Raw genomic sequence first — 27,232 nt, forward strand, 5'->3', positions numbered from 1 at the left:
CGCCCTCACTTCTACCATGATTTTTTATGTCATGGATGGCCCAAAGAATGTCATGCAGGTGCGTCCCCGACCCACACAGGATGAAAAGCCCATTTTCTGTCATGATTTTTTGTCATAGAAGTAGGAGCCAACCACATCTATGATGATACATGATTTTCTCACAATTATCGTCATAGAAGTGTCATAAACATGACAGAAAAACTTACCGTTCGGCCCATAATGTCATAGATGTGTCTTTTTTGTAGTGATAGTGGATACAAGAGATGAAGCCCTAACAAAACTGACTCGATTACAAGATAAATCACATACAACCCATCACTACCCAGCAAGCCTACAAAGGAATTACTCACTCCAAGTGGCAAGCATCATGAAATTGGTGATGGAGGATGGTTGATGATGATGACAACATCTAATCATCCTCTCTAGAGCCCCGAACGGATAGCAGATCAGCCCTCTCGGTGAAGACGAGGAGGTGGCGGTGGCTCTGTATCATAAAACGTGATGATTCCTTCTCCCTGATTTTTTTATGGACGAATAGGTACTTATGGCGTTGGAGTTAGGGTTGCCAAAACTGTCAGGGGCCCAGAAGCCTACTAGGTGCTCCCTCAGGGTGGGTGCGCCCTGGGCTTGTGGCGCCTTGGTGGCCCCCTCTGATATTTAACTTTTCCGATACTTTTTATATATTCTCGAATTATTCTTCGTAAATTTTCAGCCCAATCTAAGAACTTTTTTTTCTGCACAAAGGCAATATCATGGCAATTCTACTGAAAATAGCATCAATCTAGGTTAGTTCCATTCAAATCATGCAATTTAGAGTCCAAAAGAAGCGCAAAAGTGTTTGGAAAAGTAGATATGTTTGGGATGTATGAACCCCTTCATGGGAAGATCATTTTAGGATTCAAGACCTCGCTCCTCACAGATTTGTATCCTCCCTTATTGACTTTGGTTCGTGTATCTCCCCATGTGTTTGTGGATTTAGTACATGTGCAATTGTCTCATGTCTATTTGAGTGATTTCCCTCTTCTGTTCTTCGTGTTCTTCCCCGTTTCCCCTCCAAATCATGAAAGATCGACACCATTAGGGTTCCACCCTAGATCAGAAGCAATTGGATCATACTTTTAACGTGCATTAGCATTTTCAACTTCACGCAATACATGAGCATGAGCCATGGATATACCACTATGGGTGGAATAGAATACAGGATACATATCAATAAGGGAAGTCAAAAAGGAAGAAAGTCTCGCATCAACTTGGTGGATCAACGGGCAATGGAGATTCCCATCAATCGATATCAATGCACGGAGTAGAGATTTCCATGCAAAAGATGCACTAAGAGATATAAGTGTACGAAAGGTCAATGGAAACTAACTGGGTGTGCATCCAACTTGCTTGCTCATGAAAACCACGTGCATTTGAGGAAGCCCATCATCGGAATATACAAACCAAGTTCTATAATGTTTATCCCAACACCCTTTTGAAGCCTCTTGGTAAGCCTGTCTCTGATCACGTGCCCTGCACTATTTCCATCCGAACATGCATTCCTTGTAGAAAGGTTTTCCGTTTTGAGCCATTTTGGATTTTACACTCTGGCTTCATGGATCTTGTCGAAGAGGTTTGGAGCAGACCAGTTAAAGCCCAGAACGATGTGACCATTCTTTGTCCTAAATTCAAATCCCTACGCCACGCCTTAAAACTTTAGAGCAAAACCTTTCACGACTTTCAGTAGCCATTGCTAACTGCAACGAGACCCTTGCGCATCTTGATGAACTAGAAAACAGCAAAAATCTAACAATACCAGAGACGAACTTTCGGAATATCATCAAGAAACATTTACTGCGCCTACTTAAATATCAAAACCAGTACTGGAAGAAACGCTGCACCATTAGGTGGATCTAGTTCGGAGATGAGAATACCAAAAAAATTTCAGGCTGTTGCTACTGAAAGATACCGTCGTAACAACATCGCATGTTTCAGAAAAGAAAATGGCTCCCTCGTTGACACTCACGCAGGCAAAGAAGTGCTCCTGTTCCAAACTTACACTGACCGCCTGGGTACCTCAAGACCAGCAGAAATGAAATTCAACCTACCTAGCATTCTACAGCACCACGATGATCTAGACCAACTAACTGAACCATTTACCCACGATGAGATTGATGCGGTGATTAAAGAAATGCTGGCTGATCGAGCACCCAGCCCTGATGGTTTTAGTGGGGCCTTTCTTGAAGCATGCTGACCTATTATCAAGCAAGACTTTTACAATGTTTGTGAGGCTTTCCATCAAGGAGATTTGGATCTCACTAGCATAAATGATGGCCTGATAACCTTAATCCCAAAGTCCAATTCGCCTGAAACTGTCAATGACTACCATCCGATCACACTCCTCAACTGTTGTCTTAAGATGATCACTAAGCTACTCGCCAACCGCCTCCAACAAGTCATTCTAAAGATCATACACAAGAACTAGTATGGTTTTATAAAGGGGAGAACAATACAGGATGGCCTTGCTTGGGCCTTCCATTATATCCATCAATGTCATGCCTCAAAAAAGGAAATTATCTTGCTGAAACTTGATTTTGCCAAAGCCTTTGATACAATTGAACACGTCCCTATGCTGAACATTATGAAACATTTGGCTTCAATGACAAGTGGCTTTCTTGGATCAAATGCATCTTCTCAATAGGGAGATCGTCAGTTTTACTAAATGGTGTACCCGGCCGTCAATTCCATTGCCGCACTGGTGTAAGGCAGGGTGACCCATTATCCCCCTTGATCTTCGTGATTGCAGCAGATCTCCTCCAAGCAGCTATCAATGATGCGTTTAGGCAGGGGGAAATGCAGCTGCCCATCCCTTGCGTTGGTCAGATGGACTACCCTGTAATCCAATATGATGACGACATGATCATGGCTATGCATGCATGCCCTCAGCAAGCTGCGGTCATCAAAGACATCCTTGTGGACTATGCGTCCTCCATCGGCCTCCAGATTAATTTCCATAAATCCATGCTCATCTCAATTAGCCTGTCAGATGAAACTACCGTGGTGTTCACAAGCTTTTTTGGGTGCTCAGTTGGTTCGATGTCCTTTACCTATATTGGGCTCCCTCTTGGCACAACCAAACCGACCATCTTAGACCTCATGCCACTGGTATGCAGTGATGAACGATGCCTCACCCCCACGATTGCAATGATGTCCTACGGTAGTAAACTTTCTTGGCTTAATGCTAATGTCATGTCCCTCCTCATTTATGTCATGTGCATGCTCAAGTTCTCACCCAAGATGATTGAGATGCTCGATAAAATTAGAAGGATATGCCACTGGACCAAAAAGATGGAGCAGGGGGAGAAATGCAACTCCCTTGCCGCCTGGGCCCTGGTTTGCAAACCCAAAAAGCATGGTGGCTTGCGTGTTATCAATATAAAGTTGCAAAATGATGCTTTGCTCATGAAATTCCTACAAAAGTTTTACAACAAGCTCAATGTCCCGTGGGTGCATCTTATTTGGGACACATATTATACGCACAAAGTTCCTCATGCCACGAATCCTGTTGGCTCGTTCTGGTGGCGTGACATGCTAAAGCTCACCCCCGTCTTCTGAGGGATCACACAGGTCCGAGTGGTTTTGGGCACAACTGCTCTAGTTTGGAAGTATCTTTGGGATGGAGATGTATTAGAAAGCTTGCATCCCCACGCATTTTCCTTTGCCATGCATGAAGATGGGACTGTCAAGGATTTCTTGGAGAGCACGGCGCTATCGGAAGCCTTTCACCTACCGCTCTCCCCACAAGCCTTGGACGAGGTGCGAGACATCAAGCGGCTCTCCTCACACATGGATCCGTCAACGTCTGGCAATGATGTCTGGTACTATACTTGGGGCAAAACCGTTTATCAGCTAGCCGACTATTACAGGTTCTACTTCTGAGGCGCAAATGTCCATCCAGCTTTCTCTCTTCTCTGGCGCTCTCGCTGCATCTTGCGGATAAAAGTTTTTGGTTGGCTTCTCATGAATGATAGACTAAACACACGTGACATGCTCAAGCGCCGACATTATGATATAGGTGATGACCACAATTGTTTGCTCTATGGCACCCATGATGAGGAAATGGTGGATCTTATGATTTTCACTTTCCCTTTCAGTCGATCCGGCTGGCGCAAACATGGAATAAATTGGCCCTCCTTCACCTCCCATCTCCAACTTTGTCAACAAGCAAAAAATTCTTGGGGGCACCCGCTCTTCTTTGACATCTTCCTGGTGGCTGTTTGGAGTTTGTGGAAGGAAAGAAACAATAAACATTTCAGGAGGATTGCTCAAACCATCGTTGGTCGGCTGAAAAGATTTAAGGACGATTTCGGCCTCCCCCAACACAGGACAAAGGGTGTTCACCCTTCCTTCATTTCTTCTTTTATTTCTGAGTTGCACTAGTAGTAGCCCCTTTCCTCTCCCCTACCTAACCCAAACTTGTCTGGGTTGTGTGGTACTTACTTTTACAAATGTAACAACATTGTAACACTCTTTCATATATATATATGAAAACACAGTAGGATCCTTTCCTACTGTCCTTTCAAAAAAAATCAAAAAAAGTTCTACAATGAAAAATTCCCACTAGTATATGAAAGTGATAACTCAGGAGACTCTCTATATGAAGAACTTGGTCCTACTCTGAAGCACAAGTGTAGTAAAAGTATAGTAACATTGCCCCTTCTCTCTTTTTCTCTCCTTTTTTGTTTTTTTTTGTTTTCTTTGTTTCTCTTTTTGTTCGGCTCCTTTGGCCTCTTTTTTTGTTTGTTAACTCCGAAGACTCATCCCGACGTGTAAGGTAGGCATTATCTCCAGCATCCTTTTTCCTCATCGGGACAATGCTCTAATAATGATGATCATCACACTTCTATTTGCTTACAACTCGATAAAACTGAAACAATATGACTCTATATGAATGCCACTAGCAGTGTACTAGGATGTGCAATGATCTAGCATAGAAAAGATATAAAAAACAGACAAGCCATGAAAATATCATGCTAGTTATCTTATTATCATGCAAAGCAATATGACAATGAATGATCAAGTCATGTATATGATGATGATGGAAGTTGCATGGCAATATATCATGAAATGGCTATCGAAATGCCACAATAGGGAGGTATGGTGGCTGTTTTGGGGAAGACATAAAGAGGCTTATGTGTGATAAAGTGTATCATATCACGGGGTTTGGATGCACCTGTGAAGTTTGCACCCACTCTTCAGGTGAGAAAGGGCAATGCATGGTATCAAGACGCTAGCAATAGGCGGAACGATGAGAGTGCGTATAATGCATGGACTCACATTAGTCATAAAGAATTCATATACTTATTATGAAAGTTTATTAGCCCTCGAATAAAAGTACTATTCGCATGATCCTAGGGGGATAGATTGAGAGGAAACTACCATCGCTTGTCCCTGACCATCACTCATAACGTAGACACTTAACAATAAATCATGCTCCAACTTCATCCCAAACTAGAGGCTATACATGCATTCTTCGGGAATCACAAACTTTAATATTGATATTTTTACTAAACTACAATCATCCACTACTACACCCACATATTACCATCCAAATATCGCAAAACTGTTGCAAGGAATCAAACATACCATATTTAGTGATCTACAAGTTTTATGTAGGATTTTATGGCTAACCATGTGAATGACCAATTACGTTTAACTCTCTAAATAGATATAAGCGAAGCATGAGAGTCTAATTTTTTCTAAAAAATACCACACTCTAATAAATATAAGCATGGAAAAGGAGCATTCTACAAATAACAATTTCCCAAATGTATAGAAACGAGCATCCAAACTTCGAATGATATAAGTGAAGCACATGAAGCATTCTACAAAGCCATACTCAGAAGATATAAGTAAAGTTCAAAGAGCATTCTATAAATCAACCAAGGTCTATCTCATATCATCATGGTGCATAAAATAAAAGGAAAATAAACACAAAGGATACTCTAGGAATTTATGCATATCATCTGAACAAAACAAAACCCGAGACATACCGATAATTGTCGAAGAGGAAAGATGGGATGCCTTCTGGGGCATTGTAACACCCCGGATGTAACTTGCCCAATTTGTACTCCAACTCTTGACGTTTCCGTCGTTAAGTTATATTTATTTCTCGGGTTCGGGTCTTTGTCTCCGTTTGTTGTTTTCGATTTCATGCATCTCATATCATGTCATCATGTGCATTGCATTTGCATACCTGTTCATCTCATGCATTCGAGCATTTTCCCCGTTGTCCGTTTTGCATTCCGGTGCTTCGTTCTCCTTCGGTGGTCATTTCTAGCTTTCTTTCGTGTGTGGGGATTAAACATTTCCGGATTGGACCGAGACTTTCCAAGCGGCCTTGGTTTACTACCGGTAGACCGCCTGTCAAGTTTCGTATCATTTGGACTTCGTTTGATACTTCAACGGTTAACCGAGGGACCGAAAAGGCCTCGTGTGTGTTGCAGCCCAACACCCCTCCAATTTGGCCCAAAACCCACCAAACTCTGCTCCATGTCCTAGAGCGTTCTATCACGATCGCGTGGCCGAAAACCGCACCTCATTTGGACTCTCCTAGCTCCACTTATGCCTATAAATACACCCCCTCCGTTTTCGGATCTCTCTCCCTCTCGAAACCCTAAAAAAATCCCTTCCGCCGCCGCCGGACGTGTCCGGGCGAGCCGGACAACGTCCGATCCGCCGCCGCCAGCCAACCGCCGCCACCTGTCGCCTCCCGTGCCGGCCCGCGAGGGCCCGAGGCCGGCCCCCGCCGCCGCACACCCGGGCCGCGCCCCGCGCCTCTATCCGCCGCCGCCTCTCCCATCTCCGGTGGGCGCCGCCGCCACGGGCCACCCTGCCGCCGACCGGAGCTCACCGCGCCACCGCCGCCTCCCGGTCGCCGCCTCATGCCGCCCCGCGCCGCCGCCTCACGCCGCCGCCGCCGCCACCACCGACCCCGGGAGCCCCTCGCCAGCCTCCTCCTCCCCGGCCTCTTCTCCATCTCCGGCAAGGATTCCGATGAACAGTGCTCGAAGTCCGGCGAACCTCGTAATCCGTGCCGCCCGATCCAGATCTGAGATCCGGTTGATTTTTATCCCAGAACCCTAATTTTCGAGCAAACTTTGACCTACCGTAACTTTGCATCCGTAGCTCCGATTTGGGTATATAGCATATCAAAATGTTCGTCTCGATGAGTAAATCATTTCATTCCATTGAATCTTTTTCATTTGAGTTCATCTTGATGCCCGAAATGCTGTTAGAAGGAGGCTTCGTGAGTTAATTGTCAGATCTGCTAGTTCATGTTAGACTTTTGTCATTTTTGCCATGATTATTGTGTGCATGCTATACCTGTGAGACCTTCATATGTTTTGTTAAGAATTTTGTCTTCTTTCCATAGGTGCAACCCATGCATTTTTAGGATGTGTGTGGTGACTTGTGCAAGCTTGCAAAGTGAGGCACCCGGTAAATCTGTTTTCAGGGACTTAGTAGTTTTCACTAAGTCTGGGATTATTTAGTTCATGATGTCATATGTTCGGCTTGTTTCCTAGTGATCCGTGCCTCTTTTGAGGATGATCAGTAAAGGAGTTTTGTTAATCATATTATGCTCTATCCATCAATGTCTTTACTTGCAATTATGGAGCACCCTAGCTTGAGTCAATCGAGCTCTACTTTTGCTTCATGGTGAATCTGGGCAGATCGTCAACTCGTTTGCGATTTTGCCGATGCTATTGTAGTTGATCCGTGCATGCTATGCCATTGTTATTGCCATGTCTAGCTATAATTTTGTGCCTTCTTAATGGATGTATTCTTTCCTTGCCATGAATTGCACCGTAGTGAGTGCATCGAGCTCGTTTACATGCCTTCGTGAGTTATATTTCAGCATGTCTCAGTTTTCACGAAGTCTGAAAACTGATTGTGTTTTAGCTATGTTCGTGTGCCCGTTAGTATATTTTGTGAACCCTTTTTGCCCCAGGTCACTTTTGGTCTTTTGTTAAGCTTGTTGAGTAGCTCTATTCCATGTTATTACTTGTCTTAATCAGGTCATGTATCATGTTGTTTTGCTGCTCCGAAGAGGGCTTCGTGATCTGAAATTTCAGACAAGTGTTAATTTCACTAAGTCTGAAATCTGTTTTGCATTTGCGTTTTTGACATGCTTGTTTGAACCTCATAATGGATGAATTGGCCGTAGCTCAGTGCTAGTATTTTGTTAAGCATCTTGTGTGCATGCCTGCCATGTATTTTTTGTCATGTTTGGTGGCTATAGCATGTTCATCTCATTGCATTTAGATGCCTACTTGCTGTAAATCGCACACCGGTGTGAATTTTTGAATCGCTTGCCATTTCCAAACCGTAACTCCGATTCCGGCGTTCTTTATATCGTTTTCAAGCGATTTCATCTCATCTTTTCAGTGGCACCCTTGGAATTCCAAACCGTAACTCCGATTCCGGCGTTCTTTATATCGTTTTCAAGCGATTTCATCTCATCTTTTCAGTGGCACCCTTGGAATTCCAAGTTGAGGCCAGGTTCATGCAATTCCTGTCATATCTTGCATTTTGCATCCCGCATCGCATCCCGCATAGCATATCATCATTGCATCATATCGCTTGATCCTTGCACGTGGTTGATTGTGTCCTTGTTGCTTGTTTGTCTTGTTTGGGTAGAGCCAGGAGACGAGTTCGCTAACGAGGAGCCCGTTGAGTTTGCTCTTGAGGATCCAGTCAACTCTGACAACTGTGCAGGCAAGATGATCATACCCTCGAAATCACTACTATCTTGGCTATGCTAGTTTGCTCGCTCTTTTGCTATGCCAATGCTACGATGCCTACCTTTTGCTTGTCAGCCTCCCAAATTGCCATGTCAAACCTCTAACCCACCATTGTCCTAGCAAACCGTTGATTGGCTATGTTACCGCTTTGCTCAGCCCCTCTTATAGCGTTGCTAGTTGCAGGTGAAGATTGGAGGCTGTTCCTTGTTGGAACATCTTTTATTTACTTGTTGGGATATCATTATATTGCCATATTATCTTAATGCATCTATATACTTGGTGAAGGGTGGAAGGCTCGGCCTCTCGCCTAGTGTTTTGTTCCACTCTTGCCGCCCTAGTTTCCGTCATATCGGTGTTATGTTTCTGGATTTTGCGTTCCTTACGCGGTTGGGTTATAATGGGAACCCCTTGATATTTCGCCTTGATTTAAGCTTTTCCAGCAACGCCCAACATTGGTTTTACCATTCGCCACCTAGCCTTTTCTTTCCCTTGGGTTCCGCAGACTCAAGGGTCATCTTATTTTACCCCCCCGGGCCAGTGCTCCTCTGAGTGTTGGTCCACCTGTCAGCTGCCGGTGGCCACCAGGGGCAACTCTGGGCTGGCCTACCCGTACCTAAGACAATCTGAGTGTGCCCTGAGAAAGAGATATGTGCAGCTCCTATCGGGATTTGTCGGCACATTCGGGCGGTGTTGCTGGTCTTGTTTGAACCTGTCGAAGTGTCTTGAGTTACCGAGACACCGAGTCTGATCGGAACGTCTTGGGAGGAGGTCTATTCCTTCGTTGACCGTGAGAGCTTGTCATGGGCTAAGTTGGGACTCCCCTGCAGGGATTGAACTTTCGAAAGCCGTGCCTGTGGTTATGGGCAGATGGGAATTTGTTAATGTCCTGTTGTAGATAACTTGAACCTTAATTAATTAAAATGAATCAACTGAGTGTGTTACCGTGATGGCCTCTTCTCGGCGAAGTCCGGGAAGTGGACACGGTGTTGGAGTAATGTTTGCGCAGGTTGCTCTCTAGTTTCTCGCTCGTGCTTTGCCTCCTCTTCTCGCTCTCTTTTGTGAATAAGATAGCCACCATATATGCTAGTCGCTTGCTGCAGCTCCACATATATTTGCCTTACCCTTCCTATAAGCTTAAATAGTCTTGATCGCGAGGGGGCGAGATTGCTGAGTCCCTGTGGCTCACAGATACTATAACTCCAGATGCAGGTCCAGGTGATTCCGCTCCAGGTGACGAGTACGAGCTCAAGTGGGAGTTCGATGAAGACTCTCAGTGTTACTATGTGTCTTTTCCTGATGATCAGTAGTGGTGCCTAGTTGGGGTTTGATTCGGGGCCTTGTCGCATGTTGGGTTCTTTTCTATTTTGGCGCCGTAGTCGGGCCATGAGTGTTTGTATGATGGATGTTATTTATGTATTTTGATGTGACGTGGCGAGTGTAAGCCAACTATGTATCTCCCTCTTTTATTATATATTACATGGGATGTTATGATGATTGCCTAACTTGCGACATTGCTTTCAATGCGGTTATGTCTCTAAGTCGTGCCTCGACACGTGGGAGCTATAGCCGCATCGAGGGCGTCACAGGCATCCCCAAGCTTAGAAACTTGAGTTTCCTTAAATATTTAATTGAGGTGCCTTGGGCATCCCCAATCTTGAAATCTTGCCTTTCCTTATTCTTCTCATATCAATACCTCCTTGATCTTTGAACACTTCATCCACACAAAACATAACCAAACTTTTTATTAGAAGGGTTAGTACATATAACATCAAATACCATCATGTCCTACTATAATATTATTGTATAATTATAATCAAAATTGACCACTATATGCTATCACAATTCCATGGCTCCCAAGTCAATGGGGCTCAACAAGTTTTCAAACATAGGAACATAAAGAAACTATAACAACAATCTGTTAAAACAGGACATTCTGTAAACATGCAGATCAAAAATATACTTATGTGACTCCAAAAAATCTTAAAACATAGGATGTGATAAACAATATGAATAGCAATATCATGTAAAAATTTCATAATTTTTCCATGTTCCAGTAAATTATCGAAATTCAAACACTACAGCAAAAGTTTTTTTGTTTTTGCACAACACTCACCAAACAAGTAATTTAAACAACCTAAAGGTAAATCTTGGAACATTATTTTTATAATAAAGTGGATAATTATTTTTGTTAAAATTTTCTATAATTCAAGATTCACAAAGTTTCCATGGGGATGAACAAAATTCAAGGCATGTTCTCACCTCAACTTCAACGGTGCTCGTCCTTCTCACTTTCACTTTTATTTTTGAAAAACTTTTAGGTTCCCCTCTATATTTTTTGTTTTAAAAATTTTAAAATCACATAACAGAATAAAATTACTCTCTAAAACTTCTGGGTTGTCTCCCAGGTAGCGGTTTCTTTAAAGAAGTTAAGCTAGGTATAAAGTTCTCAAGTAACTGATCCACCGGGATCCCAAGGTATATCAAAGCCAATTTTAATGAACAATGATTGATAATTTAGTAGTGAGCACGAAGCAACATATATCATGCAATGATGAAATCTAACTCCCTTCCTATGCATCGGCATGTCATAAAAGAACAATTCATGCACACATAATAAATGCTGATACATGGCATAAGTAGTTTCTTATAATCTTATCGTATTGGAAACATATAGAGGTTGAGATGTAGTTCTCTCTAATAATAATTTCAATGGAGAGAAGGAAGCACATGCATATTATATCCATTAAAATCATCATGTGCAATAGTAAAAGGCAACCCATCAATATAATGCTTAATAAGATTAAACTTCTTCGATATAGTATAGTTGGGAGAATTCAAAAAGATAATAGGACTATCATGTGTGCGTGCAATAGCAACAATTCCATGTTTAACATAAGGAACTATAGCAGTTCATCTCCGTAAGCATAATTAATATTGGCATCTTGGCCACAACAAGCATCAAGTACATCAAAAATGGATATTTCAAATGAATCCAGGGGATCATAGTAATCATCCTTCAGTAAGCATGAAGGGAAATTCAACAATGTATCAGTTGTAGAGTTACTCTCATTAGAAGGTGGGCACGGGTAGCTAATCTGCAATTCCTCCTTTTGTTCTTTGCTCTCCTCCTCATATTTTTTATCTAATGAGCTCATAGTTTCATTAATTTCTTCTTCTATAGGAGCCTACAAAATATTAATCTCTTCCGGGGCAGCAGACATTCTCTCAATAATTTTTTTGACATAAGCATTAGAAGCGTAGTTTTCATAGCAATATTTAAGTATGGCAGAATTTTCAAATTTATAAGAGTGGCATCATACTTTCTATCAAAGAAGAAATTTCATAGGCACCCTTAAAATATACCAATTCTTCAATTTGTTTAATATCATAATAATTATAAACACCTTTGTCATAAGAAGATAACATTTCATTAATCTCACATTGGTAGGGAAGGTGTTTTTAGGGTCTTCAGAACAACAAGCAAAATCATGTATTTTGCATAAACTCCAAGCATAGCAATGCAAACAATTAATTTGATGCCATAAGAGTTTCCATTTTTGGTCTTGCACAAAATAAGCATGCTCATCTAATGATTTTCACTCAACTAAACTAGTTGGGTTTTCAGCACGAGCATAATGGATCAAAGATGATCCAAGTAAAAAGATACAGCAGAACGGTAGATTTTGGTTCGTTCCTCAACCACTAGGTTAGAAAGTACAACTAATAGTTTTCGTGTTTTGTGTTTCCTACTCATAACTAAAGATAGAAAACAAGAGCACAAAATAAAAACTACTTAGAGATAAAGAAGACAAGCACACATGAGAATATTCCACCTACACTATTGCCCCTTGGTAACGAGGCTAGGAAAATGTCTTGATAACCCACAAGTGTAGGGGATCAATTGTAGTTTTTTCAATAAATAAGAGTGTCGAACCCAATGAGGAGGTAAAGTGCGAATTTATATTCTCTTCAAGTTCTATCGACCACCGATACAACTCTATGCACACTTAACGTTAGCTTTACCTAGAACAAGCATAAAACTGCTTTGTAGGTGTAATAGGATAAGTTTGCAAGAATAAAACTAGAAGTACTTAGCTAGTAATAAAAGTTAGTTTGTTTTAGTAAAGAGATTTTTCTAACACAAAGAGAAAGATTGTCCATAGGTAATTGAATATAACACAATAGTAACTTATGATAAGCAATGAGGGAGAGGTGTCGGCTAACACTGTCGGAGTAAATGACCACGGGTAGCCTCATCGGCCCCCTATGGTATTTCAATACATCGGGGTTGGCTGCGCCCCTCACACCTTTTGGACCACCGGATGGCTTCTTGGGCCGGCTGGTCTAGTAGGACGGCTGCTAGAAGACGGCAAGACATCAGAAGGAGGCCAGGAGGGGGCCGACTCCTGGCAGGCGGCCCCTCGTGCCCTTAAAGTTTGCACCCACATAACTTCGACGGGATGGCGCGTGGCTATAGTGCGACCTGCCACACCCAAATCCAGGGCTGAGCGTGGCTACAATACGGGCGTACCAAGTGGACGCTCCTCACCCGACGGGGTACTGTAGTCACGCTACCCGTGACATCACCTACAACCTAGGGAGCTACACTCCCACGATGGGCGGTCGGTACGGCCTGCAGTCGGTGGGCCCTACCTATTCGTGAGCTACCAGAAGGCGGCGAGCCTCCAAAAGGCGGTGGCGAGGGTTGGCCGGCACCTAGCAGGCGGCCCACCCTCCCCTCAAAGTCTGTGCTCCATTAATCGGAAGAGACGGGGTCTGGCTACAGTGAAGGCCCGCCAGGCAGCGGGACTATAGCCACGCTCCCCCCGACAAAGCCTCCATCATCAGTAGCAAGGCTATAGTGAAAAGCAACCAACAAGACCCGCAAGCGGCGGGCTCGGCCTATCGGCTGAGTACACAAAAGCTAGCGGGACCCACCAGCGGCGGGCCCCAGTAGCCGGTGGGAAGCCGGCGCCTAGGGACGCTGACGGTCGGGTCCCACACCCGGCCGGATTACCATTGTACCCCTGGGGGGTAGGCATATATAAAATCCTAGCCTTCCCCGTGCAAAGGGTTCAGAACCTTAGAGATCACACACACACATATAGAGGGAGGAGCAGAGCTAGCCTGGCCCTGCTTCCTCCTCTAGCCGAACAACTCGAAGAGCAAACTTGTAGCTACTCTATTGACTATAGTCATCATGTGGAGACCCTGCAGAGCAGGACTAGGGGTGTTATCTCCACGGAGAGCCCCGAACCTGGGTAAGATTTGTAGGCGTATGCGGTCTTGCTCCTCCTGCTTCTAGAGCCTGGCGACGTACTCTTGTCCCTCTCCATGGTTAGCCACGCCCTGGCATATGTCGCTACACATCCCCGACATTGGCGCCCACCATGGGGCAAGGTGCACCGTCATCCAGGGAGACATTCTGGACGGGAACCCTCTTCCTTCCTAGCGAGCATAGCCAGCCCGCCACACCTGATTGCATTTGCATCGACGCGCTGCGCGGCGCAAAAGCCGCCTGTGCCGCAAGCTTTCTCGTTGACCTCATCGGCGAGATCTGCCTCTTCGACGAGCCCGCTCCCGACGCGGGTGCAGCCAGCTCCGAGAGCTGCCTCGTCGACCTCCTTGGCAAGCTCCACATTGCCCATGAGTATGCCTCCGACTTGGAGTATGTCGGCTCCATCGATTCGATGCTCGTCGACTTCGACGCAGCTTCCCCCGATGCCTTCCTCATCAACGTGGTGATCGTCGACGACCCACTCCCTCTTGCGACTAGCGACGTCAACACCAGCACCATCACGGAGGTGTTGGTCATTTGCCACGCCTTCGACGGGGCCGCCCACGACCCGCCACAGGCGGCAGTGCGGGGTCTGTCTGCAGCCATGGCGGAAAACGCAGACAGAGCGACGCTGGAGGCATTCCGCGTTTCGCTCCTCGATAGCGACCAGAAGCTGGCAGCTATGAGGCACCTCAATGAAGCCTACCGGTGCGAGAACGATCGTGCTGTCTACGGCACGCCGGCTGCTGGTGAGCCGGGCCGGATGGGCACTGTTCGACAGGGTGGCGCGGCCTTCGCCAGCATGCTGGGAGCCGACTACCCCATCTATGTCGCGCCTTTGGAGAACCTGCACGCCGCCCAGGTGGCAGCAGACGAACTGGATCACCCGGAGGGCGACGAGCGACGATGCATGACAGAGCGCATCCAATAGCTCCTCGACATGGCCGCTGTGCAGCAAGAAGCCAGCCGTCGTGTGGTAGAACCCGGCCTTCACACTGAGACCCTCCTCCCCCCCGCCCCGCCGTAAGCATGGGGTGACCTCCCAGTCCCCAACAGGCGGTGCCCACATGCGGCGAGATCAAGAGCTGGCTGCTAGCCGCAGTCACCCGGTGCACCCACATCACCAACGAGCGTGACCAAGACGGTCGCTCTTGAGCATTCGAGCTGCGGGGCGATCATCCGCCTCCCCGCGCAGGGAGAGGCGCGTCTCCCCGCCGGTTGTTGAGCACCCGACCCTCGGAGCCCATCGGATCGACTAACTGGCTCGATCCCTGGCGATGGAAGAAGAAGATGCACTCGGCCTGGCCTGTTTCGGCCCCCGCATTCGCGACGAGCCCTTCCTCAAAGGGCTCTCGCTCCCTCAAGATACGCCCAAGTACAACAGCTCTGTGAAGCCAGAGGATTGGCTGGTGGACTACTCCACAGCCGTCAGCATAGCAAACAGCAACAAGCGCATTGCCGTGAAGTATGTTCCACTCATGCTCCAGGGCACGGCTCGGAAATGGTTGAACAACCTCAAGCCCTACAGCGTCAACAGCTGGTTGGACTTCACAGATGTCTTCATCCGCAACTTCACCAGCACCTACATGCGGCCGCCCAAGCCTTGCCAGCTCTCTCTGTGCGTCCAAGGCCCAACCGTGCCCACCCGCGATTACTTGACGCGGTGGGCCGAACTACGCAATTCCTGCGAAGGGGTGCATGAGGTGCAAGCCATAGAGTATTTCACTTCCGGGTGCAGAGAAGGCACCTTACGCAAGCACCGACTTCTCTGCGACGAGCCGACCACACTCGACGAGCTGCTGATCATAGCAGGCAAGTACGCCACGGCCGACTCCTCCATGAAGTCCGAGCTCCGCTAGACGCATCCGGAAAGGTGCTCCCTCCGGCTCCTCAGACATCGGCTGGCGAGTCGAGTCGGCGCCAGTAGTCAAACGATAACAAGCGCAAGGCCCCGCAGCCAACTTCTGCCAGCCGGCAAGTAGCAACAGTTGAAGATCAACGGCCGGAAGGCCAGTCTGGCCCCAAGCGTTAGAAGGGCGGCAAGCCTGCTTGGTTGCCCGCCTTCTCTTTCGAGCAGACTCTTGATGCTCCTTGCTAGTTCCACAGCGGTGCGAAGCCGTCCAACCACACAACCAGGAAGTGTCACTGGCTCACCTGCATTGCCAAGGGCGAAGGGCTGCCGCCTCCGCCTGCCGGCCTGCCAGCTCCACCTCCCTGGCAGCCAGCGGTGCGCCGAGTCGGCACAGTCCAGGATGAATTCCTAGAAGAATAGGGAGCCTATGTCGTCTTCACCAGTGTGGCTAACTATAGGCACATTCGGCGCCAACAGCACCGTGAGGTGAACGCTGTCGCCTCTGAAGTCCCGGAGTTCATGCACTTGTCCGAGAAGCCCATCAGCTGGAGCCGCACCGACCACCCAGAAGTGATGCCTTCTCCGGGTTCCTATGGTATGGTGCTGGATGCCACCTTTTCAATGGAGACACGAGCTTGTCGCTTCCCCCGAATTCTGATAGATGGCGGTAGCAACATCAACATCCTCTACCGCGACACCATGGAGAAGATGTGCATCAAGGAGAAGCTGCTACAGCCCAGTCGGACCGTCTTCCATGGCATTGTACCCGGCCTTTCCTGCTCACCAATCGGCAAGATCAAGATAGAGGTTCTCTTCGGAGATAAAGATCACTTCCGCTGCGAGCCAATCTGGTTCAAGGTGGTTGACCTGGAGAGCCCCTACCACGCCCTCTTGGGTCGGCCAGCACTTGCCAAGTTCGTGATGGTGCCTCACTATGCATACCTCAAGATGAAGATGCTGGGTCCCAAGGGCCTAATCGTCATCATTGGCGACTACCAAAAGTCAGCGCTTGCACTGTTGCCAGCAGCCGGCTGGCCGAGTCCCTTGTGATTGCTGCTGAGAAGCGACTCCTTGATCGGGTTGTGGCCATGGCCAGCAAGCAGCCAGACCTGGCACCAGACCCCAAGGAATCGGAAGCTCAGGGTTCCTTCCAGCTGGCCAAAGGAACCAAGAAGATCCCCTTGGAACCGGAGCACCCGGAGAGGCAAGCTATCATAGGGGCCAACCTTGACAGCAAATAGGAAACCGAGCTTGTCGATTTCCTGTATGAGAACTGGGACATCTTTGCATGGTCTCCCAAAGACATGCCGGGTGTTCCGATGGATTTCGCCGAGCACAAGCTACATATCAGGTCAGATGCGAAGCCAGACAAGAAACCTCTGCGTCGCCTGTCAGAAGAGAAGAGAATAATTGTTGCTAAAGAGATAGTCGGGCTGTTGGCAGTTGGCTTCATCATGGAAGTATTCTACCCGGAGTGGCTTGCCAGCACGGTCCTTGTATTGAAGAAGAACAACAAGTGGCGCATGTGCGTTGATTACACCAGCCTCAATAAAGCCTGCCCCAAAGATCTGTTTGCCTTGCCTCGGATAGACCAAGTGATTGACTCCACAGCCGAATGCGAGCTGTTGAGTTTTTTTGGATGCCTACTCTAGTTACCACCAGATCAAGCTGAACTCGGCCGATCGGCTAAAGACCGCCTTCATCACACCATTCAGAGCCTTTTGCTACCTGACCATGACATTCGGCTTGAGAAATGCCGGTGCCACGTTTCAGCGTTGCATGCAGAAGTGCCTCCTCAAGCAACTCGGCAGAAATGCCCATGTCTATGTAGACGATATTGTGGTAAAGGCAGAGAAGTGTGGCACCCTCCTAGAAGATCTCAAGGAGACCTTTGATAATCTGTGCCGTTTTCAAATCAAGCTCAATCCAGAGAAGTGTGTCTTCGGAGTCCAAGCCAGCCAGCGCCTTGGTTTCCTTGTTTCAGAACGTGGCATCGAGTGCAACCCCGTAAAGATCAAGGTCATTGAGCGGATGTAGAGACCTACCCGGCTGCGAGACGTCTAGATGTCCATCGGGTGCTTGGTCTCTTTTAGCCGCTTCATCAGTCGGCTGGGCGAGAACGCCCTGCCCCTGTATCAGCTAATGAAGAAAATAACTTGCTTCGAATGGAACGACAAGGCAGATAAAGCATTCCTCCAACTCAAGAAGATGTTGACCACGCCGCCTGTCCTGGTAGCTTCGGCTGCCAAAGAGCCCATGCTCCTCTACATCGCCACCACCAGCCGAGTGGTCAGCATAGTCATCATCATCGAACGCCCAGAAGACAGCAAAGCACAGCCGGTCCAGAGGCCCGTCTACTACCTTAGTGAAGTACTGTCAGCCTCCAAGCAGAATTACCCTCACTACCAAAAGATGTGCTACGGTGTGTACTTTGTCACCAAGAAGCTCAAGAAATATTTCCAAGAGCACTCCATCACGATCGTCTGCACTGCCCCACTTACCGAGATCATAGGCAACATTGATGCACTAGGCCGGGTGGCGAAGTGGGCCATTGAGCTGGCTCCCTACACCATCGTTTACCAGCCTCGCACCGCAATCAAGTCCCAAGCGCTCGCCTACTTCCTCGTCGACTAGGCCGAGACTCAGTACCTACCGCCAGCACTCGACTCCACTCATTGGAGGATGCACTTTGATGGCTCAAAGATGCGCACCGGTCTGGGAGCCGGCAACGTCCTCACCTCTCCCAAAGGTGACAAGCTCAAGTACTTGTTGCAAATTGACTTTGCTGCCTCCAACAATGTGGCCGAGTATGAGGCACTCGTCCACGGGCTCTGACTGGCCAAAGAAATTGGTATCCGCCGAGTGTTGTGACACGGTGACTCGGACTTGGTGGTCCAGCAGTCGTCTGGCAACTGGGACGCCAAGGATGCAAACATGGCGAGCTACCGCTTCCTCGTCCAGTAGATCAGCGGATACTTTGACGGGTACGAGTTCCTTCACATGCCCCGGGCCGACAACGAGCAAGCTGATGCCCTGGCATGGATCAGCTCCACCCGGTAAGCAATACCAGCCGGCGTCTCCCTCCAGTGCCTCCGCAAGCCGTCTACCAAGCCTTCACTGGAATCAGAGTCCATCTTCGTGCCGAGAGCCCCCGGAACAGTCGGATCTGGCTTGGGGACCGCAGCAATCGGCCCAAAGACTTCGATAGGTAGCTCGGGGACTGCAGCAGGCGGCTCGGGGACATCAGAACCTGGCCCAGATTCCAAGTCACATCGATCTAGCCGGTAACACCTCATATCACTTTGCGTCCTCACGCACGGTATTCCCACGGGTGTAGCCTTACCATGGCCCGGGACTGTTTGCGCCTTTTGGCTCATGTATATGATGGTGTCGCTAGCATCCATATGATAGAGAACCCGGGCTGACATGACTAGTCGTGAACCCAAAGTGGCACTAAGTTACGGGGACAGGCATACATGAATCAACATCGAGCATGTCGGTTAGCAGCGTGCGAATCCGGGCTGTAGCACTAGGCTAACAGGACTCCGGGAACCCGGGCTGTAGCAGGCTCGGCAGGAGTCCGGATGTCACCGCGAGACATTTCCCTGAAGGGACAGACACAAGAACGAAGTGAAACACATGCCGGCCAGTCAAGTGTTCCGGAGCAGTAGTGCGGGGCTAGCAGGACTCCGGTGAACCGGGCTGTAGAGGACTACTATGGCTCATGGAAGCACAAGACTACATTTCCCCATAAGAGAGGCTACCAAGGATAAACAACTAGGTTGTCGGATCCCACACATACCAAGCATTTCAATCATACACACAATATGCTCGATATGTGTAAATACAACATGGCATCACAACATAACTCTACGACTCAAGTATTTATTCATTAGGCTCCGAAGAGCCAGATAATACAAACATGGGTCTCATGACCCAACATTCAGAGCATACAAGTCAAAGCACATGCAGAAGCTTAATATGTCTGAGTACAGACATCTACAAATGGAAAAGGCTAAGAAGCCTGACTATCTACCAGATCCTGCCGAGGGCACAAGATCGTAGCTGAGGTATCATGCTAAACGTCGAAGTCCCCGTGGAACTACTAGCGAGACTGAAGTCTCTTTGCAAAAACATAAATTAAGAAAATGTGAGTACAAATGTACCCAGCAAGACTTACATAAGAACTAACTACATATGCATCGGTATCAACAAAGGGGTGGTGGAGTTTAACTACAGCAAGCCAGCTTTGACTCAGTGGCTATCCTGAACTATGACTGCAAGCAACTCTTTTGAGGTGGCTCACACGAGTCCACATATTCACCATATCAATACACCACTATGGATCCGCTCCCGTCTCCCTACGAGAACGCCATCCATAGCACTCACGCTTATCTTGCGCATTTTAGAGTATCCACTTTCACTTGTCTATGAACTATGCAAGGGGTCCAAGTTTCCATATCCGAGGAATCCGGCTATTCGAATAGATAATGATAACCCTGCAGGGGTGTACTTCTTCACACACGCTCTCGCCACTTACCACCATGTACACGTCGTGTATCTCGGCAACCTTCAAGCGGAAGCCTGGTGAGGGAGTCGCCCACGACCTAACTAATCACACAAGTCTCTCGCCCAGGTTTATCGCCTATTCGGGTTCCATCAGCAAGGAGATCCGGCCAGGGTGTCGATCACGGCCCCAAACGATGTGTACAGGGTTCCCAAGCCCACCATCTGGGTGCCATTTGGTACACCAGGCCACTGTGCCTAGTCTGTCCCAAGCCCACCTGTACTGGGTGCCACTTGGTAGACTACTAACACTACCTCCAAACACCAGAAACTAGTTGCAACTCCTGGACAGAGATCAGGTAGATTAATAAGTCGAGAGAGCTTGCAGCGCCCGGAGCACAATGTGTGGTAGTAACTGTTCATGGATCACAAACACAGAACTCAGTTCCTGAGGACGGCTGCAATGAGACAGCCCACCATGTACTCCTACATGGCCTCTCACCACTACCTTTACCAAATCGTGTTCACACACTTAGCTCACACACAGTAGGACATGTTCATCACCATTCCAATTCATCCCCGATGAATCAGACCTGACTCAACTCTAAGCAGTAGCAGGCATGACAAACAAGCATGAATGAGTAGGCACATCAGGGCTCAAACAACTCCTACTCATGCTAGTGGGTTTCATCTATTTACTGTGGCAATGACAGGGCATGCAGAGGAAAGGGGTTCAGCTACTGTAGCATGTAACAATTGAATCGGTGTTGTTCTAATGCAGTAAAAGAGAGCAGGAGCAAGAGAGTGGGATTGCATCGGAATGAACAAGGGGGTTTTGCTTGCCTGACACTTCTGAAGAGGAACATACTTCACCCGTGTCATCGTTCTCGTCGTCGGAACCACGTCTATCGAGAGGGGACAAACACCGGCAAACAAGGAAGAACACAATCAATGTAATGTACAATATGATGCATGATCATGACATATCAATATGCTGTGATTTGAGCTAATGCAACTAGCAACGGGTTAAATGAGGTTGGTTTGAACCCAAAGTTCAAATTCAAACTCCACATGTGGTTATTTTAAGACCATTCATTCGATTTGTCCTAAACAGTAGCCTTAAGTTGTTCTAACATGCATGAAAATGGTATAGATGGATAGATTGGATTTTTCTGATAATTTTTCATATATAATTTATTTCATTCTGAGTTATAGATTAATTTCTATGATTTTTAGAAGTTTTAGACATTTTCTGGAATTTTTCAATTATAAAAATGCCAGAAAACATTTACTGCGTCAGCATGACGACAGAACTGCGTCAGCAGGTCAACTAGGTTGACCCAGGTCAAACCTGACATGCGGGGTCCACACGTCAGTGACACAGGGACTAATCCCGGTCAAACCTAGCGCTGACTGGGGTTTGACCAGTGGTAGGGCCCGCTGTCAGGAGCTTTAGTTTGGCTAATCACAGCAATTAGACTAATCTAATCCGTCCACATCACCGGATCAACTCCGGCGATAACCAGAGCACGGCAGCGATGCCCGTCCGGCCGTTTCCGGCGGCTAGAGCTTGCGCGGATAGGTGCGTTGGAGAGCTGCTGTTGCGGCGCTTCGAACAGTGGTAGTGGCTGGTGCTCGGGTGGGCTGTGGCATCGACGGCAGCGAGCGAGGCGGCGACCGGAGTTCAGCCGGGTCCGGGGACGCAGCTGCAGCGCTCGAGAGAGCGAGTTGGGGTGCGGGTTGGGTTCCTGGCGAGGTCTGGAGCACGTCCATGTGCCTAGGAGCGACGAACACGGCCTCTCGCCATGGCGGTGAGGAGCTCAGGTGGCGGCGCGAATCTGTCGCCGGCAGAACGGTGGCCGTGGCGAGAAAAGGAGCACGGGAGCAAGGGGAGAGGAGGCCGGGGCTCACGGTGAGTCGGTTGGAGCAGACGGCGAGCTCAGGGGAGGTCAGACGACGTCGAATTGTCGGTGGTGATCCCGCGGAAGAAGACGAAGGCGAGGACGACGGCATGGGGCTCCCGGCGTCACGTGTCTTGGCGATGAGGAAGAGGGTGTCGCGATGGAGCCGTTGGATGGTAAGGAGAGGGGTAGGGTAGATGGTGGCCACGGTGATCATCGTCGGTGGCGATGGCCGCGTTCGGGTGTGCATGAGAGATCGAGACAGAGGAGGGGGAGGGAGCACGGGGAGAGTGAGAGAGAGACCAGGGAGGTGCGTGGCGACGCGAGGGAGGTCCAGGCAGGCAGGGAGAGAGGAGGTGGCCGCAGCGCGTGCACGCGCATGCGGAACACACGCCCTCCTGCCTACTGGCAGGAGGTTGAAGACGGTGCGACGGCTGAGCTGGGCCAGCTACAGTGCTGGGACGGCTGGGCTGGACAGGTAAGGTTTCTGTCCTTTTTTTAACTTTTTGTTTTGTTTTCTTTTGATTAACATTCTGCCACTGTTTAATATTCACAACAATTTCAAAACAGTGACAAAAACCCTTTGAATTTTTTTATGTTGCTGGATGGACTTCTCCAATAGCACATAAACATTTCAAAGTTATTTGAAACATATTCCATATATTATGAATATAATTCCAAATTCAAATACAATAATGACTTAAATTTAGTGCCCAAAATATTCCACAAAAATGTTCACCATTTTTGGTTTGGACTCAAAGCCTTGCCAAAAATATCAAACATTGATAAAGGCATTTTGGGTTCATTGAATGCAATTTTCAGTTGAACTAAGTTGATTTAATTTTGGTGCTAGGGTTTGGAACAATACCTATTTCAATTTCACATAACTTTAGACATGATGCATGGATGCAATGCCACTGTCTGCAACCAAATTATAGGGCTATGACACCGCCCTGGTACCAGTGGCCGTGATGACAGTGGTCAAAGCACCATCATGGGCACAGTCCATCCTCAACATCCTGGTCAGCGGAGAGCTACCAGCCGACGAGATTTTGGCTTGGCAGGTGCAACGCCGGGCAGCAGCATACACAATAGTGAACAGAGATCTTGTTAGGTGCAGAGTGACTGGCGTGTTCCAGTGCTGCGTAGAGCCAGAGAAGGGCAAAGCAATCCTCAGAGATATTCATCAAGGTCAGTATGGCCACCATGCAGCCTCCAGATCCCCTGTCGCCAAAGCTTTCCCCCATGGTTTCTTCTGGCCGACTGCTTTGGACGACTCCGAGGACTTGGTCAAGAAATGCAACGGATGCCAACGTTTTAGCTCCAAGAAACACCTGCCGGCTTCTGCACTCAAGACCATCCCCCTCACTTGGCTGTTTCCCATGTAGGGGTTGGACATGGTGGGCCCATTCAAGACAGCACGTGGCGGCATGACCCATCTGCTTGACACCATGGACAAATTCACCAAGTCGACTGAAGCAAAGCCAATCAAGAAGCTGAATGGTCCGACTGTTGTAACCTTCATCGCAGATAACACCGTCCAGAATGACGTACCTCACAGCATCATCACCGACAACGACACAAACTTTGCCAAAGGCGCCTTGGCCCGTTTCTGCGTGAAGCAGGGCTTCCGACTAGCCTTAACGTCCGGTTCCCACCCAAAGTCGAACGGCCAAGTCGAGCGAGCAAACAACCTCATCTTGTCCGGCATCAAGCCCTGACTTGTCGAGCCGCTGGAGCGCTCGGCTGGCTGCCAGATCGACGAGCTGCCGGCCGTCCTCTAGAGTCTTCGGACTACACCGAACAAAGCAACCGGCTTGACTCCCTTCTTCCTCGTGTACGGGGCTGAGGCCGTCATCCCAACTGACATCGAGTTTGACTCACCTCGCGTCACCATCTGCACGGAGGCGGAGGCAAAGGAAGCACGAGAAGACGGTGTCGACATGCTGGAAGAGGGTCGGCTACTAGCACTTAGTCAGTCCGCCATCTACCAGCAGGGCCTGCACCGCTACCACAGCCAGAAGGTCAGGCCGCGATCCTTCCGAGAGGGGGACTTTGTGCTTCGACTGATCCAGCGAACAGCCGTCCAGCACAAGCTCTCGACACCTTGGGAGGGCCCTTTTGTCATCAGCAAAGCCTTGGGCAACGACTCCTACTACCTCATCAACGTGTAGAAGCCTAGGGCGCGCAAGAAGGACGAATTTGGCAAGGAGACAGAGCACCCATGGAACGCAAATCTCCTCCGAAGATTTTACAGTTAATGTAGTATGTACCACTCTACCTTTTGTGTTAAGAGCAAAGACATCGGGTCCCTCGAGGAGCACTCGGGGGACTACCCTTTTATGTATATGATAAGATTATACCTATGAATGTATTTATTCTTTCCTCCGCCTGGCACCGGGTCCTTCCAGTCGGCCCGGGGGCTTGCCGCCTTATCCTATGTTGATATTACCTGCAGTCGGACAAGTAGTGTGCCGACATCTAAGTACTCTCTTGCCATAAGCCGCAGCTCGTGGAGCGACTGTCCGTCTAGCAAGAGCTAAAGGCAGGAAATGGTGTCCACATGAAAAATGACTAAGGAAAAAAGCATCAGCATAGGCCAAGCCGGCTCCTTGCCTCACTGTCCGGCTGCTGAGCAGCCGGCAAGGCGGCTTCTCACTTGAATTGCTACGTTCTAGGTGGCCAAAGTACTTGTCTATCCTAAAAATGGCCAATTCCCTAACCCATCCGCACACCTCAGAGCAACTGTCCGGCTGGCAGGGCGGCAGCCAAAGGATGACGACAAAGGAAAAAGCCAAGAAGAACAAAAAAGCAAGGAAGAAGTAGAACCCGGCAGAGCGCAGACTTGTGGTAATAAATTAATTTACATAGCAAAAGGCCCTTGGCCAGCATTCAAGAGAGTCTTAACATACACCCCTAGTGGGCGAATTTAACTTGTTCAAAGATACAAGGACAGAAAAGGCAGGAAAGATAAAACGGCCACCCAGGCCAGAGGAGCAGTGGGCGGATCCACCGAGTCGGCGAAGGCAGAAGCGCTGGGTGGTGGAGCGGCCGACTGGTGGGTCTCGGCCTGGTCGGCATCGGCAGCAGTCGGCGTGGCCGCACGCGGCCCACTGGTCGAAGCTTGGTCAGGCTGAGACTGGCCATCCGCATCGTCGTCTAGTGATATGTCTTCGCCGTCCTCGTCCTCTTCGTCCTCACCCTTGTCGCTGGAAGCGAGTTCCTCCGCCGAGTCCTCCTCATCCTTTAGGTTCAGCCCGAACCAGTTGGATGGCACCTCGGTGCCTTCCTCGTCCAGTTCCGGGATAAAGAAGGTGGTGTTGGCATACTCGGAGATCGCCGCTGCGCATTGGGTTAGTGCGCCGCTCACCGCCGCCAGCTCCGGTGTGGCCTCCTACAGGAAGGTGGCCAGCTGAGCAAGGTCCTGGCCCAGATACCATGCCTTGACAAATTCCAAGGTCGTCCGACTGCCAGCTCAAGCTGCGGTGCCCTTCCAGACCTTGAAGCGTCCGACTGGGGGTGCGCGAAATCTAGGCATCCGGCCAGAGGGCAGACAACACCTGAGACCCGACACGCTGCAGGCGGCAGAGCATCTGATGAGCCAGCTACAGGCACATCTGGACGGCAAGAAGTTGCTCACCGAGAGTCCGATGCGCGTTGGGTGCGATATCCGCGCCTGCCCTCCTCCGCACCTCGTGCCGTGCCTCGATGGCCTGGTTGACGGCGACGGATTGACCGGGAAAGTATTCTGCACAAGAAGGGACCAAAAAATTAGAAGCCAGAAGCCGGCTAGAGCAACAGTCGGCGGCTGACCAAAAGAAGAAGTAACTTACCGTCGATCATGTCCTCGATCTCGCTGTAGCCATCGGACAGGAACTTCTCCTTCTCGGCCAGTTCGAGCGCTATGTCTTGAGCTCGGCCTGGAGGTGAGCCTTGCTGTCCTTTAGCTTTTGGAGCTCCACCTTGTGTCGCTCCTCCTGGTCCGCATGCTCCTTGGTCAGGCAGTCGTACTCCTTCGCCGCCTGGATGCGCTCCTGCTCCTTGGTGTGGAGCGCGGATTCAACCTCGCCCAGGCGCTTCCACAGATCAGCGGCGGCCTCTTGCCAAGACAAAAAGGAAAAAGTCAACACGAACCAAAAGATAAGTAGTTGCCAGGAGATCCCGGCCGACTGCTCAGCAGTCGGCCCGAATCTCAGAGGCTAAACCCAGCGGGTGCGTTGATGCACCCCCGCGAGAAGGAGGATAGAATGCTTACTCTGGCTCTGGTTCAAGTCGGTGGTCCGCTTCGGCTGCGTGGATGTTGTGGTAGTCCTACAACGAATACAACAGAAGAAAAAACAGATCAGCACTCGGAATTAACCCTGAAGTTCCAAGCCGCCTGCTCAACGGCTGACCCAGAACTCGGGGGTACACCCAGTGGGTGCGCTGGCGCGCCCCTATGGAAGATTCAAGAAACAAAATTAAGAAGCAAGAGATGTACCCGGACGGCCATCCGTGTCGCTAAGAACTCATGCGTGTATTGCTGAAGAAAAAACAGATCAGCACTCGGAAATAACCCTGAAGTTCCAAGCTGCCTGCTGTACAGCCGGCCCGGAACTCGGGGGTACACCCAGTGGGTGCGCTGGCGCGCCCCTATGGAAGATTCAAGAAACAAAATTAAGAAGCAAGAGATGTACCGGGATGGCCATCCGCGTTGCTAAGAACTCATGAAGGTATTGAATCGGGGCAGGACTTCCTGCGCGGCCACGCTCAAAACACCTGTGCCGCCCCCAGACGTCCAATCTGGTGGGGCGGCGCTGGTGGCCTCGATATTGGGGGCTGATGAGCTAGCGGCAACAATCACCAATGGCCGCGGCGCTGAGGCCGTCGTCTCCGCACGCTGGCACACCGGAGTACGGGTGGCAGGAGTCGG

At 48.8% G+C, this 27,232-nt stretch overlaps 2 protein-coding genes across 2 annotated transcripts; both read left to right on the top strand.

Annotated features, from left to right (window-relative positions):
• The first annotated feature begins 16,612 nt into the window (after nt 1–16,612).
• On the top strand, nt 16,613–17,154 carry LOC147975373 (uncharacterized). Its single transcript, XM_087520386.1, has 2 exons — nt 16,613–16,914; nt 17,010–17,154. Exons 1-2 carry the CDS (start codon nt 16,613–16,615, stop codon nt 17,152–17,154), a joined length of 447 nt encoding a protein of 148 aa, XP_087376512.1.
• A 5,545-nt stretch (nt 17,155–22,699) lies between these two features.
• On the top strand, nt 22,700–23,708 carry LOC147975374 (uncharacterized). The gene is made up of 2 exons (XM_087520387.1): nt 22,700–22,798; nt 23,259–23,708. Exons 1-2 carry the CDS (start codon nt 22,700–22,702, stop codon nt 23,706–23,708), a joined length of 549 nt encoding a protein of 182 aa, XP_087376513.1.
• Nucleotides 23,709–27,232: the final 3,524 nt, after the last annotated feature.

This window comes from Triticum urartu, chromosome 4A, assembly GCF_056163025.1.
Source record: "Triticum urartu cultivar PI428250 chromosome 4A, HENAU_Tu73, whole genome shotgun sequence".
Classification (NCBI taxonomy): Eukaryota; Viridiplantae; Streptophyta; class Magnoliopsida; order Poales; family Poaceae; genus Triticum; species Triticum urartu.

Excerpts from the sequence above, each read along its gene's own strand:
- LOC147975374 (XM_087520387.1), top strand. The coding sequence starts at position 22,700 with ATGCGGAACACACGCCCTCCTGCCTACTGGCAGGAGGTTGAAGACGGT. Across the intron at positions 22,799-23,258 it reads GGGACGGCTGGGCTGGACAG|GGCTATGACACCGCCCTGGT; the intron begins GTAAGGTTTCTG and ends ACCAAATTATAG.
- LOC147975373 (XM_087520386.1), top strand. The coding sequence starts at position 16,613 with ATGGAGAAGATGTGCATCAAGGAGAAGCTGCTACAGCCCAGTCGGACC. Across the intron at positions 16,915-17,009 it reads ATCATTGGCGACTACCAAAA|CAAGCAGCCAGACCTGGCAC; the intron begins GTCAGCGCTTGC and ends GGCCATGGCCAG.